The sequence below is a fragment of the Magallana gigas genome, chromosome 2, assembly GCF_963853765.1.
Source record: "Magallana gigas chromosome 2, xbMagGiga1.1, whole genome shotgun sequence".
In the NCBI taxonomy this organism is placed as follows: domain Eukaryota; kingdom Metazoa; phylum Mollusca; class Bivalvia; order Ostreida; family Ostreidae; genus Magallana; species Magallana gigas.
Window position 1 is genome coordinate 58132021 of NC_088854.1, and position 19894 is coordinate 58151914.

The following is a 19894-nucleotide window of genomic DNA, read 5'->3' on the forward strand; positions in this document are numbered from 1 at the left end:
TGTTTTTTTTATTGCCGCAAAGAGAAACATGTTTCCTACCATTCTGAAAAGAGTTTGTGGATTTTTTTTTTAATTACGATGAATGAAAGTAGTTAAGAACAGATATTTATGATCATCGGAATGTTATGAAAAACAGTAACAGAAATTTTTATTGTATATAATTATGTTTCTCTTTACATAGCAATGAATATTAATATTATCAGAATGTAATCATTATGCCGACAATCAATCGAAATGTTACATGAAATTATTCTATGATTATTTTAGCAATATTTTAAGTTTAGTAATTATAAGGTAATGGGAGGTTTCACATTACAAAATCGTAAAATTGATATGCAAATCGTTGGTTACTACTGTAATGAATTTGGCTTAGCAAGACCAAATTAAATGAATTTAACATTCATAAGAATGCAGATTGATAAAGCCCCTCTTTATCACCTAAATTTTACATAAAATGATCTACAAATGTAACTTACTTTCTACACTTTTGAAGATTTAGGATACAAAGGGTGAGAAAAGATTGGTTAATTGATTTCAGAAAATTCGATGGATTAAGCTGACATTTTGTACATTGAATCTTAAAGAGAGATTCCGCTGGAAACCGACAATGTTGTTGAATTCTCACGGAATAAAAGCAAACAGAAATGTTTTGTTTGTTGCAATCGATCCTTTTTTAAATGTCGGACAAAGAAGAGATGAAATTGAGCACAATATGAATTTATAAGCCCGAACTAAGTTTGTCTCTTCACAAAAAGAACAAAGGGAGCTGACTATACTGACAGGCACTGAAACACGATGAAATTAAGGGCCTTCTACCAGCTTGTCTACCTCAGTGCTTTTATACCAAGTAAGTGTACTTTTTATACCAAGTAAGTGTACTTTTTATACCAAGTAAGTGTACTTTTTATACCAAGTAAGTGTATTTTTATACCAAGTAAGTGTACTTTTTATACCAAGTAAGTGTATTTTTATACCAAGTAAGTGTACTTTTTATACAAGTTAGTTCAACCATCTCAAAATCCATAAAACTAAATACATATTCAAAGCAGAACAACACGGACCTCTAAAAAGATAGAGGTAGGATCAGGCGCCTAGGAGGAGGGAGCATCCTCTGCTGACCGGTCACGCCCGCCGTGTGCTCTTTGTCGTAATCGGAAAAAAACGGAGAAGTCCGTAGACAATTAGGTGATAATTATGGTCTAACAATTAGTATGAAAAACGTCAGTCAGCATGCGACCCAGTGGAAGATTGTATTTGCTGACAAGGTCGTATCTTTTTTCACCATAAAAGAGAACGTAGAACGCAAAGCATGTTAAATTGTCAGTGTAGTTTTACGTCTGATATGTTTAAACATCGTGCATTTGGTAATCTTGTTCCTTGTAACAGTCAACAGTTTTGAGGTTCGTACACAATGCAGGTATCCTTTTTCTTTGAATCATTTTTATGATTTCTCCACAATGCGCCCTGAATACGTCAAAAATTTACAATGCTTTCTGTGAGTCTTGTAGTCCTGGACGATTTTTGTTTGCCGAAAGTAGGCATGAGGATTTTTGCAGTGTATTCCATTTGGATGGGATTATTGTTTAAGTGATTTAGACTTTTTTTAATAAGGCAGTGGATCTGTAAGAACAACACATACATGGTATTTCAAAATGATTAAACAATTCAAATCTGCCAAAACTATCGTTATCTGGCGCTTGTCATTCAACCCAGCAATCGGGATCTTTTGAGAACTCTAGACGTCCATGGTCAAGTTTGACAAAGTCTTGTAGAATAATTGATACAGGGCTAGGGGCGCATTTTATTTGAAGAACGATTTTTTCCCGCAATTGCTAAATGTTTTATGCATTTCTGCCGACAAAGCGACCCAACAAGCTCTAATGCGGTCGTACTACAGGGGTGCTTTGATGGCATGTCTTTGATACGAAGGGCGAGGCGACAAGCATCTGAATTTAGCAAACTGCTGACAGAAACAAGACTGTAGCAAGCGGGAAATCGACGGTATTTTGAAACGAGCTATACATTTGTACTGGAAACATGTTTGATAAAAGTAAAATGGATAATATTATAATTTATCATTTTAAAAATAACATATCAAACATTCGGCACCCGGGGCCTGAACCCGGGTCGCCTGGGCACGATTTCACCACTCTAAAAAATGTACGCTTCAGAACTTTAGAGCCTAAAATGTCGAAAATGCGTAAATTGATTTTTAAAACAAATTTCATATTCTGAAGTTATTAATGCGTTATTATCAAAACTAAGAAAAAAATTATCTAAAGTCAAAAGAGTTGAAAATTGTTTTTTCGTTCCTTCCGGTGGCAGCCGGAAATTTTGTTTGGAGTAAGATTGAAAAGTTTCGTAGAAATCTGCTGATTCGTTAAAACTGAAGAATATAATGATAGGGAAGAGAAACAAAGCAATAACAAGAAGGTCTTCCGTTTTCGACCTAAGTAATGCAAGCCAAAGAGTTTGTTCACTGAGTTTATAAATATTATATTTAAATTTTATCCCATTCACAATAATTTGCATGGACATTTGAAAAAAAAAATGCTAATCATTTCGAAAATCTGAAAAAGAACTTGATACCTTGTCAAAGTGGGTTAAAAGTAATAGATGTATATTAAAATCTCGCATTGAACGACTGAGAGGTCAAATGAAAACCATCTATCCCTCTGCTTTCAATTAAGCAAAAGTGAGAAAAGAACAAGATAGATTGCACGATCAGTATTTACTGGTCCCTGCTGATAATGCAAGTAACAACATTGTCTTTATTTGTAAGGCACATTATATTAATCGCATTTTCAAAGAACTAGGTTTTGATTCTAAACATGGTAATCCTACTTGCACCCATAGCACCCTTTCCAAGCAGGAAATACTTCAAAATCATACATCGGTTATGGATATGTTTAATATCCCTAATACACAAAATGAATTTGATTTATCTTATTTGTACTGGATTCCAAAGCTTCACAAATGTCCTTTTAGAGATATATAGTAGGCTCCAGTATGTGTTCTACCAAACTTCTCTCTTTACCACTTACTAAAATTCTTACAGTAGTGAAAGAGTAACTTTAAGAGTACTGTACAATATACTTTAGAAGTGGTGTGAATCAGATGTGGATACTGAAAAAACTCGAAAGAATTATTAGAAACTTTGAGGTCACAAAATCCTACCAAAATCAATAGCATTAAAACGTACGATTTTTCAACGCATTATACAACCATTCCCCATGACGATTTAATATCTAGGCTTTTTGATATCATCGACAGTTGTTTTTTTTTTTTTAATTAAAATTGAAGTCGTAAAAATGCTTAACTTGTCATTAGAAATCCAACAAATTATTTTATTAAAAAATTCTGAAGTTGACATTAAAAAGATGCTTGAGTTTCTGATAGACAACATCTATGTAGTTTTTTGGAAATCAAGTCTTCCAACAATCTGTTGGAATTCCCATGGGTACCAATTATGCTCCATTGTTAGCAGACCTATTTTTGTATTCTTATGAAGAATAATTTATTCAAAAACTTGTACGTGAAATAAATAAATCACTCGCTGTGGCCTTAAACTCAACATTCAGGTATATCCACGACGTATTATCAATTAACAATTGTTATTTTCATACTTACGTCGACTCGATGTATCTTAGTGAACTTGAAATAAAAGATACTACACTTTCTGAATCACCTGTTTCATATTTGGATATTTTACTGGAAATGGACATTGGTGGTAACCTAACAACAAAACTTTATGATAAACGCATTGACTTCAATTTTTCTATAGTCAACTTTCCTTACCTATGTAGCAATATACCTTCATCACCTGCATATGGTGTTTAAGTCTCTCAACTAATTCGATACGCAAGGGATGCTCTTCGTATGAACAGTTTCTAAGGCGAAGCAAACAAACAACTGACAAACAAGTTGATAAAACAGGTCTATCAACAGTCTCGTTTGAAGTCATCTTTTCGTAGGTTCTATGGTCTATACAACGACCTTGTCAGCAAATACACTATTCCACTAAGTCGCATGCTGACTGACGTTTTCCATACTTATTGTTAGACCATATTTAATCACTTAATTGTCTATTGTCGGCCTTTTCGGGGTTTTTCCCGCTTACAACAAAGAGCACATGTCGGGTTCGACCGGTCAGAAGAGGATGCTCACTCCTTCTAGGCACCTGATCCTACCTCTATCTATTTGGAGGTCCGTGTTGCTCTGCTTTGAATCCGTATTTTGTTTTATGGATTTTTGAGATGGTTCACGGATTGTTTTTTCATATACATATATTTACATTCCACATATTTTTTGCTTGTAAAGTGTGTTGAAAGCTACGGCAGTTATAACACTGTAATGCACACAGGGTACTCAAAAGTTAGAATGACGTGTTTTATTATGACATCACAAACGTTGAACGCTGTTGACTGCAACGTCACAAACGAAAATCAAAGTTCGCGCTTGCGGCTGTTACTGTGGCTCTTCCATTTATTTGAACTTACCCTTATGATAAAATAGGAAATTTAAGGTATAAATCACATTTGCAAACAATGCAAAAAGTAAGAAAAATGTAAATATAAGCATTAAATCATGGTTTTTTTTAAGTATTCAGTCTCATAACTGCAGCGATGTGTGCATACAAAATTTCATCACGCGCTAACGCACGTTACTCAATTTGTATGCACACACCGCTGCAGTTATGAGACTGTATACTCATCATGATGATTCAATGCTTTAATATATCAAGCATGTACATTTTCTGCATTCTTCATCACTCAATCTACTAAAATAAATGAAAAAATACAATGCTGGAATACAAATAATCTAATTAAAACTATCGTCTAAATTTGTCTAAATATGTCGTTTTACCGGTGTCTAGAGCGTATTTCAATATATTAACATTCTACTGTGTTTTTCCATTTAATTCTGTGATGTTTAAATGCCTCTAGTTGCAATAACTAATCAATGGGTACTCAAAGGTTAAAATGACGAGTTTTATTATGACGTCACAAACGTTGAACGCTGTAAACTTCAACGTCACAAGCGAAAATCAAAGTTCACACTTGTTGCTGTTACTGTGGCTTTTCCATTAATATTAACTTACCCATAGGATAAGATAGGAATTTCAAGGTATAAATCACATTTGCAGACAAGGCAAGAAGTTAAAAAAAATGTAAATATAAGCATTAAATCATGATTTTTTGAAGTATACAGTCTCATAACTGCAGTGATATGTGCAAAAAAATTTCCACAACGCGCTAACGCCCGTTACTCAATTTGTATTCACACACCGCTGCAGTTATGAGACTGTATACTTCAAAAAATCATAATTCAATGCTATAAAAAATATAATGCATGAGTCAGGTAAGAAATTTAAAATTTCTGGACGGCAATCGACACCACGTTTCAAAAATATCAAAACTATATATTGTCTTAATTTTCCGCGAATTTTATCAAATTTACATGACAAATTGTACAATCCATATGTATTGTTGACACCGATATTTTCAGCATTAGCAATCATCTAATGTTTAGAGAGATACAGGATACTGAACGTGACTATCATTACAGTGATGCTTTGATGTGCTAACTCTATTTTGACGTCATTATTGATTTGATTGTATGACGCTATGATGTCATTTATCCATTATGACGTCAAACACGATTTGATGGATCTTTTTTTTTTTTACAATGAAAGGTAAACTTCTGAGTAAACTATGTGCAAAGTATAAAGTAAATTGAACGGATAGTGTATCTATTTACCGCGTCAAATTTATTCGTATGGTTTGGTTTGGTTTGAACATATTTTAGTGTAAAGATGGTTTATGGTTTATACAATAGGATCGGGCACAAGATCTGCAAACTTAAATCGCCCTCTCCTTTGAAATTTCGAAACAAAATTTACACTTTAACGAAAAAATGACAATATCAATGGTCTTAATAAAATACCAACACTGAAGTTACAAATGTATACCAAAGTAGATAAACATTGACAAAAGAAATAGAAATCTATAATAATTTTTTATATTCAATTTTATACTTGTTGAAACCATCCAGATCTCTTTAAAAATAGCTGAACGTTAAAAAATAAATTTTCATTTTCTGCAATACCGATGGAGTTATCTCCCCATAACAATCATGAATGTCGATAATATGTACAAATTCTATTCTAAAGATAACACTGAATAAAACATTTCGTGATATTTTATATTTTGCACAAGAAAAAAAAGTAATGATATGCAACCTCTACTTTTCCACATGAGCATAAGGGACTGTCAGTAATTTTGCATCTACATAAATCTTTTTTTTTTTAATATACAATTGTGTCGAAGTCTAGTGTTAATTACATTCCAGTAACGTTCTCCATATGAAAAATATGATGGAGGTTAAGATACAGCTAGAAGACAGAAAACTTTTCTTAAAAGTTGTTGGCTAGTTTCTATTTTCTAAAGATATACCATTCCACAAATCTATGGCTATTGGAACAAAAGATGATTTATAAATATTTAGTCTACATTTTGGAATACTGTAATTTTGAGATTGTCTTGAAGTATGAGTAGAGTCTAGCGAGCGAGTGCTTGGTAAAATTTTATGGTAAAATTTTAGTTAGATATTCAGGCACTAAATTGTGATTTATTTTATACATAGTTGTTTTTAACTTTTCTTTTCTTCTATCAAGAAGCGATTCCCACCCAGTTTCTTGATATCGTGATGCTATTGAGATCAACCCTTAACTATTCTCGCTCCTGCTAACTGCTAACTGTAAATTTCAAGCTTGTCCTGATCATAATTTAAACAGCCACTCGAAACTTCGGATGCATATTCCAACTGGGGTCTTATAAAAGTAGTATATAGTAAGGATATTGTTTAACGACTGACCTTGACCTTGCTTTTTAAAGAAATTTGTAGGCATTTGCTATTATAGAATCGATGTATGTTGACCAGCCAAGATCTTGTTTTAAAGTAATACCTAGATGTTTATGCTTAAACACAAAATCCAAAGCACGGTCTTGAAATTTTAAACATTGAAACTGTGGAATTTCCTTGTTCTAAATAAAATTGCTTTAGTTTTTAAAGGATTAAATTTCAAGAGCTGTTGCATGGACCACACAAGGCAATACAAGTCATTATTAATAACTGATTCAATGTCATGAATATCAGTTTCACTTTAATAAATTTCCACTAATTCCATATGACTATTTAAAAATTATTTCCTTATGCCAAACTCTATCATATGCTTTTGATAAATCGCAAAATACCATACAACAAAATTTCCCTTCATCAATGGCTTTAACAATATAATCATACGTCTCAATGAGTTGATAAATAGTGGAATGCCCTCACTTTCAATTTGCTTCCGATGCCACTGTGTAGTTTATAACACTGCAAATCCCGTTAGCTATCAAGGAGTTCATCCTGACGACGCGATGGACAAAGAACGCTTTGGTTGTTTTTAAATACATGTACAAGAATTTATCTAAATAATGTTTCATAAGACTTTCTGCCACCAGTAAGCATCCTTATTCACCCAGGTTTCGACATCCATGCTACACAGTTATTTCTTTTCTTTCATATTTGCATTTCAAATCTTTGACAAAATCCATTTTATATCAATTTTATAGCAATATTTTGATAAAATTTTGAAAGTGCTGCTTCAATACCCAAAGTTGTAAATAATTTTGGAATTTGTCTCAATTCTTAAAATAAATTAATATAAATTGCAAATAAATTTTATCAAATACATATTATAATTGCAGAAAAATAGAATCGTTTTTTAAAAAATCATAATGCCAGAAAAAGGGAAAATTGCAATCAAAATACCTCCTTTGCAAGGACAGAGAGCATCTGAATATGTTAAAAAGCAAATACCATCATTAACAATTTTACACTGCAACGTCATATTCCACCTTCAGCCAAACGTTACGACTACCCTTGGCCAGGCGTAGGTTTTTTGGTTAACTTAGGTTGGGCGCAATGTTACGTCTTTTATTGAAAAGAACCTTAGTCTAAAAATTTAACTACATGTTAACCGATTTTATGCCTGTCTTACGCCTTTTAGTGAAACGGGCTCCTAGAGCATTGTGGAATTCTAAATATGAACTATGTAGGGTATACTACGGTTTGGGATTTGACCATTTAAGGACGGAGTTAAAAATTAAAACTGAAAACAAATACTAACTAAGGGTATAAAAGTTTGGATGTATTTATAAAGATTAGTTGTCCCCTGAAAAGGTAACCTTGCTGAAATCGATTCTGTGATTATCAAAATTCCTCTAAGAGTTGTTTACGTTTAATCTTTTACAGATTTAAAAGGAGCATGTACCACTGATAAAATCCTCCTGAGATGGCCATTGACTCCAGAAGTTTGTAGTGACCAGGTCCTATCTAATCCTGACCTATGGTTCTCCTACTGTCCCCACACGTTCGTCCAGGACCTTCCCGCTCCCCACACACCGCCGGTCTCTCCTTTCTCCGTCAATCTTTCCGCTGATTCAGTCCTGGATTTACGTATTACTACTGCGCTGTCCGGGGATTATGGATTCTCAGCCTTCGTAAGACCAGACACAAATAACGATAGTTGTATTCTACATTACAAATCTGACGACGGCAGTTTTGAGATGAAGTTCCTTTCCACAGCCTCCGAAACAAGGGTATCTGTAATTGGGTGGACCTCTGTCGCTGGCAATAATTTACTGGTTAAGGAATGGCAGAGGATTGCTATGGCAATGGATGCTAGTCAGTCAAAGCTCAATTTAATCATTGAAGGAGCACCTTTTGACGACACCGATGTGAACAGCTTTGATCAGAAACCTGGTACTCCAGCCCTTAGCTTTAAAACACCAGGTACACTGAGAGTCGGGGGATCTTTTGACGGAGAAACATTCAGCGGATTAGTGTCATGTGTTGGTTTCGTTGAGGACAAAACGATTGACTGTTCCACAGGCTGTTATGATGCAACTACCTGGTCTTCAAGTAGGCTTTTTTTATGTTTTACTTACATATTGATTAAAAGGAATCTGTATGTCACCAAAGAACATAGCATACAAATGATCCTGGTAATGTGGTAGTGTTAGATACTGGAATAATTTTAAATGACTTTAAATATGTGTCTAAATGCAAATTGAATATTCATTGACGAAATAAACTCTTAAATTGCTAAATGGAGTGATAAATAATGACCATTGTTCGATGCTCTTCTGACAAAAAATTTCTGGGGGAGAATAAGACAAACAGATTTTGTGTCACAAGTTTTGTACGCATATATTTCTTAATATTTCACCATCTTAACTTAGTGGGTTTTTTTCAGTCAATATGTATTCCGAGAAAAGACACTATGGAACATTTTCACCTACCGAAACCGAGAAAATTCCGAACCAGACACCGATCAATGTCACTTTAGCTGACAAGTTGAGTTCCTGTGCTTTGCAATGCCTGAAGGATGTCCTTCTCTGTGTGAGCATAGCATATAACAGCGCCACCGGAAGTTGTTCTTTTTACCCGGATTTCTTTTTCGCCAGTCTGACTTCCTCTCCAAATACCACTCTTTATGTTTTACAGCCATACTGAGTACTTCATTAAGTTTTAACATCCTTACTTGTTTAATCATTGTTTTAATCAAATAAAAAAAGCCAAAGTTGCACCAAGGATGATTTATATACATATACATTGTATTCACCAGAATGTAATTTTTCAATAAAGTCAACTGATCATGAATGGTGACTGAAAAGATATTTAAATGTATCTGAATGTCATATCTTTGCCATTCAGTCGCCTTTCCTTTTAGTTGTCTGGGTGAGGTTCATCGTGTGTGTCTTCATTCGCAATCATATTAGAAATACTGTAAACTTATTAACTTTTGTTTCTTTTTTCGTCACCTTTTGTCGATTTTGATAAAAATAGACATTACTATCGATAGAGATTAAATTACATCAACAGAAGATTGAAGAAGACTTTTCGTTGGTACTTTTTCCAAAATCAAGAAATATAAAGAAAATTTACCTGAATTTTCTACTCTTATAACAAAAAGCTGGGACTTTTTTCGATAATAAATTACTGTTGTCTTTGAACGAAAATTCATGATTATCAAAAATAGTATAAGTGACGGAAAGCACTGATGTGCAGAAATGTTTTTTCCAAAGATTTGACAATAGTTTGTCATTTAAATGTATTTCAATTACTCTTGTAATAATTAAAATGGTTATGTATATGATGAATGTTGTATTCTCCATTACAAATCAGACGACGGTGGTTTTGAGAAGAAGATTCTTTCCACAACCTCTGGAACAAATGCGTCAGTCATTGGATGGGACTCCTGCGCTTCCAATGCCTTACAATTTGGGCAGTGGCAGAGGATTGCAATGGCAATGGATACTAGTCAGTCAAAGCTCAATTTAATCATTGAAGGGGCGCCTTTTGACGACACTGATGTGAACATCTTTGGTTGGAAGCCTGAAATTATAGCCCCTAGCTTTAAAACACCACGTACATTGAGAGTTGGGGGATGTTTTGACGGAGAAACATTCAGTGGATTGGTGTCATATGTTGGTTTTGTTGAGGACAAAACGATTGACTGTTCCACGGGTTGCTTTGATGCAAGTTCCTGGACTTCATATAAGCTTTTAAATGTCTAGCTTACAAAGCTGTAGTTTCAAGAGGAGGCACATTTAAGAATGTGGAAATGTTTTGTTAAAGAAATGGAGTAGTTTAAGAGAACGTAAAATGTGGGTCTAAATAAGAAATCAAATATTCATCGGCCAAAACAAAATGTTGAATTGATGATAAATTATGACACCTTTCTTTTTGACGCTCTCCTGGCGTCTCACTTTCCAGGAAAGACAATTTCAATTAAAACAAACAAATAAATGTGGTAGTCACAAGTTTTGCATGCATATTTGGTTGGTTTTCTTTAACTTTCTAAACTTATGTTTACTTTCAGTCAATATGTATCCAGAGAAAAGACACTATGGGACATTCTTGCCTACTGAAAGCGGGAAAATACCAATTCAGACTCCGACCAGCGCCACTTTCGCCGACAGTATGAGTTCTTGTGCATTACAATGCCTGAAGGATGTCTTACTTTGTGTAAGCTTGGCGTATAACAGCATCACCGGAGTTTGTTATTTTTATCGGGATTTCTTTTTCGTTACCCTTACTGCCTCTCCTAATACTACCCTCTATGTTTTACAGCCATACTGAGTTCTTGATTGTTAACAATTCTATTCGGTTTATTATTGTTTTTACTAAATAAAAACTTTGCAAAAGTTGCATCAGAGATGTTTTAAATATATCAATCTATATTCTTTCATGTCCAAAGATATTTGTTTAACCTTTTTCTTAGTTGCTTTTTCGCCGCCTTTTGAAGATTTTCATAAAAAGGGATTAATGATATCATAAAGGTCAAATAATATCAACGAAAGATGGAGAAAGACTCATTTACATATTCTCAATCAACAAGAAGGAGAGAAAAATTTACCTTGAATATAGACTCTAAAAATAATTAGACTTTTAATTAGACTAAAATAATTAAACTTTTTACATCATGAATAAATGTACGAAAGCTTTGATATACAGTAGTAAAAATAAAATATGTACTTCATTAAAATGTATTTTTAAACACTCTTTTTATATTAAAAATCACTCGAAAAACTACCTGCATTTTTCAAAATATTAACAGGAAAAAATTACAATTACAAACCGTCAATCATCTCAAAAATCCATTAACGAAAAACAAATTCAAAGCAGAGCAACACAGACCTCCCAAAAAAATAAGGTAGGATCAGGTGCCTAGGAGGAGTGAACATGCTCTGCTGGCCGGTCACACCCGCCGTGTGCTCTTTGTCGTAATCGGAAAACAACGGAAAAGTCCGTAGACTATTAGATGATTAGTATGAAAAACATCAGTCAGCATGCGACCCAGTGGAAGATTGTATTAGCTGACAAGGTCGTTGCATCGACCACGGAACTTACGAAAACATGGCTTCAAACGAGACTGTTTTATCAACTTTTTATCAATTGTTTGTCACTAACTTGCACCCCCTTAAAAACTGTTCATACGAAGAACATGCCCTTGCGTATCGAATCAACTAAGAGACAAAAACAACATATGCAGGTTATGAAGGAATATTGCTACATAAGAAAGGAAAGTTGACTTTAGAAAAATTGAAGTCATTGCGTTTATCATAAAATTTTGTTATTAAGTTATTACCAATGTCCATTTCCAGTCAAATATCCATATATGAAATAGATGATGAAGACTCTGGGGGTATTTTTATTTCAAGTTCACTGGGATATATCGAGTCGACGTAAGAATGGAAATAACAATTGTTAATTGATAGTACGTCGCCGATGTACCTGAATGTTGAGTTTAAGGCCACAGCGAGTGATTTATTTTCACTTACAAGTTTTTTCAATAAATTCTTCTTCATAAAAATACAAATATAGGTCTGCTAACAATGGGGCACAATTGGTACCCATGGGATTCCCAATGTATTGTTGGACGACTTGATTTCAAAAACTACATAGATGTCGTCTATCAGAAACTCTATAATATAAATCTATATTAAAACTTTAATGCTGGAAATACCTTTTCATAGGTATAGAAAGTCTTAAATTAAGTAAAGATCTTTTTTAGTATGGTTATGATGAGTTATTACCGTTATGAATAATTAGTTGAGCTACAGAATGTGAAACCAATTAATGGTCATACACACGCAGTGCAGCAAAAAGAGAAAGTGGTCGTTATTACCTTTTCAAACATTGGTTTTAAAATAATTTTTGTGTTCAGAAACAAAAAGCTGTATGTGCGGGTATTCGTCAGATTATTATAAAAAAGCAAGATGTGCAGGTATTCGTCAGATTATTATAAGCGAGGATTATATAGACAGCTTCAATTGTCATCGGTTTAGAACAATAGGCTATCAACTAAAATTGGACATAAACCAATTATTGCAAGATCAGGATAGGCGGGTACTCGTCAGATTAATATCAGCAAGGAAGATATAGACAACCTGAATCTCATTGGTAAGGAACAAAAGACAATCGGACAGAAATTGGACAGAAAACAAACTTTGTTTTTATAATGATCCATATATAAATTTAGAAGCCTCACAATATATAATATACATGCGTATTTATGTCATATAAGTTTTTATTCAAAAAAATGATTTGATTTTCAAAATCAAGATATCTTAGGTGCCAATATATTAGCCGTTTTAAAAAAACAAAAGGGTCACCGAGGGAACAGACTGAAACTAAAGGACCAAAAATGCTGAGTAAAAGTTACTTTAAATTCGTAGCTTTTGAGAAATGAATTTTTTCAATGATGCTTCATAACACTTTGGTTTTGTAAAGTGATGAAAAGTTGTATATAAAACTATCATTTTCCATAAGATATGAAGGATACCAGCGACAAGTGTCTGAGTATTTACGGTTTTTGACAAATGCAATGTATCCAGAGTGCACAGAGCCTATCTAAAAACGAAAAAAAGAATGTTTTTGACCTCTTAATAAAAAATGAATATAATTTTATAGTCTGTATCTTTTTAAAAATGACGTCACCAACGTTGAAATGCGATAAACTGCAACGTCACAAACGAAAGCAAAGTTTTGTGGCTGTTACATTTGTTCTTCCATTAATATCAACCTACCCTTAGGATAAGATAAGAATTTTAAGGTATAAATCACATTTGCAGATAAGTCAAGAAGTTAAACAAAATGTAAATGTAAGTATACACCTAAATTTTACTTAATATGATCAAACTTATTTCGAAATTCAAAGACTTTCTACACTATTAATGTATAAATTTGTTTGGAAGATTTAAATTATATTTGGTGTTTAAAAAAATTGCAAAGTGATTTTAGAAAATCGATGGATTAAGCTTTTATTTTGAACAATGAATCGTAAAGAGAGATTCAATTAAATTAAAAATCGACAATGTTGCTGAACCCACTTGGATAAAAGGCAAACAAATATGTATTGTTTGTTGAATTCGACCCTTTTTGAATGTTAAACATAGAAGAGATGTTAGCGAGCATAGTATAAATTCATAAGCTCGACTTAAGGGTGTCTATACAATGAGAGAGCAAAGGGAGCTGACTGTACTAACACAGGATGAGACTTAAGAATTTATACCAGATCATCTGCCTCAATGCTTTTATACCAAGTAAGTTTACTTTATAATTAAGACATGTGTGTCTGCGAATACTCGTGGCATATTCCAATCAAAGATTTCTCTGTATTTGCTTGTAACTAAAACAAATTTGTCAGATCACAGAAAGACAAAATTTTCAGCAAAAAAGATCTTTTTAAAAATTATTTCAAAAATTATTCAAACAACAACAGTAATTAAAAGAATTTGAAGTGTGCGTATAACAAAACATCTCATTTAAATTATCATCGTGTGCATTTTTTGAAATCTAATTTCTTTTTTAATCAACTATTAAACGAAGGATGGCACAGAGAAAGAAAAGGTTCTTTTAAAAGGTTTATTATATCCACCAACAGTATAGGAACATTATGATGTAAGGTGTATGAGACATATTTCCAATGTGACTACAGTATAAAATTTCGCAACATATTCTTGCCAAAAATCGCAACTTAAGATTTAACACAAATCGTTGCAAAGATTCATCATGGCATCTTTTAAAACAACACTTAATATACATTTTAAAAATAAAGGAACCACAGGTCCAAACAAAGAAAGTTGTTTTTTTTGCGTCTTAGTTACCCAAAATCAAGCTCAGGACTTTTCACCCCTCCCGTTTCTCGGAAACAATCTCCATTTTATTACAATTATCTATAGTAGAACCGCCATACATCTTACATATTGTATTTTTATCACAATAAATAATTATGTCCTGTACCGGTCGGAAACGTCCAAAATTTAAATGGGAATCAGGAAATTATTTTGCGTAAGATATGTTTTGAAGTGCAACTTTAGGGACATATTGTTATGACACCAGCAATAAAACTTAATTGTGGATTTCTGAAGTTTTGAAATTGATAATTACTTATTATGATCTGTGACGAAAATATTTTATGTAGATATACACACATATCAGATCAGAAAGTTATGAAGGAATATTTAATAACATGATCTGTGGGATGGCCACTAATTTTTAAATCATGAACAAAATTACAATGTATGCATTTAAACAGTGCTTTAATATTCAGTGATGATCAAGATTTAAAATTGAAAAATGGTGTGTGTAAATGTATAAAATTACCCAAATTTATTATTATCTTGGTGACTCCAGAAGCTATCTTGCGCACTGTAGAATTCTTAATATGAACCCTATAATGTGTAAAAACGTTCCTGGATAACCAATGAAGGGTGATCTTGGGACCCTGTCTCTAAATTTAGGTGCCAAAAAAGAATAAATGATAATAATATATATGTAAGTAACTGTTACGTTAATTATAGATTTTTGAAAACAGCGACTAATACAATTACATAAAAATGTGATAAAAATATTTTAGATGCATTCATCAAAATCAGTTGCTTCCCGAAAAAAAGTTTCCAACGCCGTAGTATTCGACTTTATGTGAGTCTGATCTAATTAAAATCTCTCACAGAATTATTTACTTTTCCTGTTTCACAGATCTAGAAGGAGCATGTTCTACTGATATCATACTGAGGTGGCCATTAACTCCAGAAGTTTGTGGTGACCAGGTCCTATCTAACACTGACCTACGGTTCTCTTATTGTCCTCACACGTTCGTCCAGGACCTTCCCGCTCCCCACACACCGCCGGTCTCTCCTTTCTCCGTCAATCTTTCCGCTGATTCAGTCCTGGATTTACGTATTACTACTCCGCTGTACGGGGATTATGGATTCTCAGCCTTCGTAAGACCGGCAACAAATTACGATAGTTGTATTCTACATTACAAATCTGACGACGGCAGTTTTGAGATGAAGTTCCTTTCCACAGCCTCCGAATCAAGGGTATCTGTAATGGGGTGGACCTCTGTCGCTGGCAATAATTTACTGGTTAATGAGTGGCAGAGGATTGCTATGGCAATGGATGCTAGTCAGCCAAAGCTCAATTTAATCATTGAAGGAGCACCTTTTGATGACACCGATGTGAACATCTTTGATCAGAAAACTGGTACTCCATCCCCTAACTTTAAAACACCAGGTACACTGAGAGTCGGGGGATCTTTTGACGGAGAAACATTCAGCGGATTGGTGTCATGTGTTGGTTTCGTTGAGCACAAAACGATTGACTGTTCCACAGGCTGTTATGATGCAAGTACCTGGTCTTCAAGTAAGCTTTTTAATGTTTTACTTACATATTGATTAGAAGGAATCTACATGTCACCATAATCAGGGCATACAAATGATCCTGATAATGTGGTAGTGTTAGATACTGGAATAGTTTTAAATGACTTTAAATGTGTGTCTAATTGCAAATTGAATATTCATTGACAAAAAAAAATTTAATTGCTAAATGGGGTGACAAATAATGACCATTATTCGATGCTCTTCAGACGAACAATTTCTTGGGCAAAATAAGACAGATTTTGTGTCACAAGTTTTGTATGCATATATTTTCGCTTTTCTTAATAGATCACCATCTTAACTTAGTGGGTTTTTTTCAGTTGATATGAATCCCGAGAAAAGACACTATGGAACATTCTTGCCTACTGAAACAGAGAAAATTCCGAACCAGACACCAATCAATGTCATTTTAGCTGACAAGTTGAGTTCCTGTGCTCTGCAATGTCTGAAGGATGTTCTTCTCTGTGTAAGCGTAGCATATAACAGCGCCACGGGAAGTTGTTCTTTTTACCCGGATTTCTTTTTCACCAGTCTGACGTCCTCTCAAAATACCACTCTTTATGTTTTACAGCCATACTGAATACTTTATTAAGTTTTAACATCCTTACTTGTTTAATCATTGTTTTAATCGAATGAAAAAAAAGCCAAAGTTGCACTAAGAATGTTTCATGGACGTATACATTGTATTCACCATGATGAAATTTTGCCATTAAGTCAGCTAGATGGTGACTGAAAGTATATTTAAATGTGACTGAATGTCATATCTTTGTCATTCAGTCCCCTTTCCATTCAGTTGACTGGGTGACAGAGGTTCATCGTGTGTGTCTTCATCATGTGCAATAATTTTAAAATAACTGTTAACTTATCAACTTTTGTTTCTTTTTTCGTCACTTTTTGTCGATTTTGATAAAAATAGACATTGCAATCGATAGAGATTAAATTATATCAACAGAAGATTGAAGAAGATTCTATGTTGGTACTTTTTCCAAAATCAAGAAATATAAAGAAAATTTACCTGGATTTCCGACCCTTAAAACAAAAAGCTGGGACTTTTTGAAATAATAAATTACTGTTGTCCTTTAACGAAAACTCATGTTTATCAAAATAGTATACTATAAGTGACGGAAAGCACTGATGTGCAGAAATGTGTTTTTTTTCACAGATTTGAAAACAGTTTGTCATTTAAATGTATTACAATTACTCTTATAAAATTGTTTTGTATATGATGGATTGATAGTGTAATAAATCTTTGATTGAGTCACACATTGTGCTTTCAATTTTCTTTTAAACGCAATGCAGCAAAACAATGAAGTGATCGTTATTGATTTCAAACATTGGTTTAAAAATAATATTTGTATTCAGAAACAGGAACAAGATGAGTAGGAACTCGTCATATTATTATCATTGAGGAAGATTTAGAGAACTCCTGTTCTCATCGGTAAAGTAGACAGAAACCAAACTAGCTTTTAAAATAGTCCTTGTACAAATTTAAAAGCTTTACAATGTATACAATTCTGTATTTCAAACACGCGTTAAAAACCATACTTCATGTATCCAACCAGAAGCTAAATATATCGAGGTTTAAGAGGACTGGATCGTAGTCGCCATTCTAAGCTTTATTTATCTCCTTTAGTAGAAGAGCTCTGCATAATGATATAAGAATATGTTCAAACTTTGACACAAAAATGTTTCGATTTTTTCTATACCTAATGATAATGTTTGGCAAAGTTTGTCTATATTAAAGTTTTAGGAATTACCGTCCAACCTCCTTAAAGGGTTCTAAAAGATCTTTATCTTTGTCAACGAATCGATTTTCAAATTTTTGACAAATGCAAATATATCTCACAGTCTGTAGATTAAAAATTACAAGTGTATCCTTTTTCTGAACTAGAAGTGTCATATTGTAGATACTTACTTTTGCGTTTTATATGATTGTCAAATTAATACTGCTAGCCTGTGTGTACAAAGTATTGTTATTAAATATTGATCATTAAAATATTCACCATTTAATGTTGAGTCTGTGCGCTATTGTTCTCAATAAAGAAATCGTATAATCTGAACTAATCTGAATCTTTATTGCATTCTTTGTTATACCGGGGGTATGAGGGATTATAGTTTTAATAGCGGTCTGTCGGTCATTATGTACCTTTTTCGTTTTCCACAATTTTTACTGAAATAATGGGGTGAACTGATTCTAAACTTAATGTGAAGTTTCATAATTATGCCATACATAATAAATTATTTTAATTAACAAATATGTATGTAATCAATTTTCTTGTTTGCGAACCAGGTAGATTAGTGTTCCAAAATTGAAGCCATTCCATCAAAAAAGCACCTCATCGCATTTGACATTTTATCCACTGGTTATAAGGTTATACATGTAATTTTTTGTAAATCTCTCGTATTCATGATTGATTAGTGCATCTATTTACCCAAATGGACCTAAATTGAACATAAAGGTGATGGAGAAATCGAGTTTGTAGTTTTATAAAAATTTAACCGAATTTCTTTCAGACATAGGTAAATGAAATTGTTTAAAAATCGCCGGGTGCAAATAGAAGACATATATTGCCTATGCGATATTCCTAAAATGCCTGTTTCATTTTTAATCAATTTTTTCTGGCAAGCTTACAAAAAGAATGAGATTTCAAATAGTTCTTGTCCTTTTACTGACAAAAAGTTTTTTCGTACACAGTAAACGAGCATTTGTCCATCTTTTTCACACATAGGTGAAGATTAATGAGTCTATGTGAACAGATAGAGAGATTTATTACATCAAGCCAAACTGTAAATGGAAAAAATTGATCACAAATAAACATTTAAACAACACATTTTAAAAGAATCGAATGCTAGAAAACTGACATGGCATATTGGCTCAGTAACATCTAAACATCAATTGATGCAATGTGGTGATTTAAAATAAGCAGAAAAAATGATATTTATTAACTATTTTAAAAAAAATAATAATGTTTTGAAGCGCAAAGAAATAAGTGTAGTACTACCCAGTCATCAAATGATCAAGTAAGAGTTAGATTTCTACTTCACTGGGGGTAATTACTGACTTTGCTTGACAAAAACAAGACATCACACAAATATTTGGTCATCTTTGTCAATATGAAACCAAAAACACTGCGCATGCCACATGCCGCATGCTTGACAGCAGTTTACGGGGAGTAAAAATAAACAGCTGTGTCCTCTATAACATGAACAAGTTTGGTCTTTAGTTACGAACGAGATTGAACCTTTTAGGTTGTATCAAAGGGAGACAAATCAATCCAACAACAATTAAAATACATAAAACTAAGCCAAAAAAAAAAACCCAAACGCCACTGTCATCAACATGTTAATTTAACCCGGTCACGTGATGAGCCGAACGTAGTGGGTTTTTTCTAAGCTCTGCTGTGTTTGTCAGATTTTGATTCTTTTACGACTTTTATTGAGATTTTGAAGCTTCCAAAACAGTTCCAGGGTGAGGGAAATCGCACAAAGTGCATTTCATCGTATTTATTTGTGCAAAGTTGGAATTTGTGTGTTATTTTTCTCCACTTTCCTTTACTTGGACCGTGAGTACTCGCTCACCATGGCACCAACTCAACCACAGGGAGACCCTGGGCTTG

The 19894-nt window shown here is 33.4% G+C and overlaps 2 protein-coding genes across 2 annotated transcripts; both read left to right on the forward strand.

The window, feature by feature from the left end:
* The first annotated feature begins 714 nt into the window (after nt 1-714).
* On the forward strand, nt 715-10628 carry LOC105332411 (uncharacterized). Its single transcript, XM_066072219.1, has 3 exons — nt 715-847; nt 8302-8970; nt 10237-10628. Exons 1-3 carry the CDS (start codon nt 796-798, stop codon nt 10626-10628), a joined length of 1113 nt encoding a protein of 370 aa, XP_065928291.1. The 5' UTR covers nt 715-795.
* Nucleotides 10629-14038: 3410 nt separating this feature from the next.
* Nucleotides 14039-16857, forward strand: LOC117680548 (uncharacterized). The gene is made up of 3 exons (XM_066072228.1): nt 14039-14159; nt 15598-16263; nt 16598-16857. Exons 1-3 carry the CDS (start codon nt 14108-14110, stop codon nt 16855-16857), a joined length of 978 nt encoding a protein of 325 aa, XP_065928300.1. The 5' UTR covers nt 14039-14107.
* The last annotated feature ends 3037 nt before the right edge of the window (nt 16858-19894 follow it).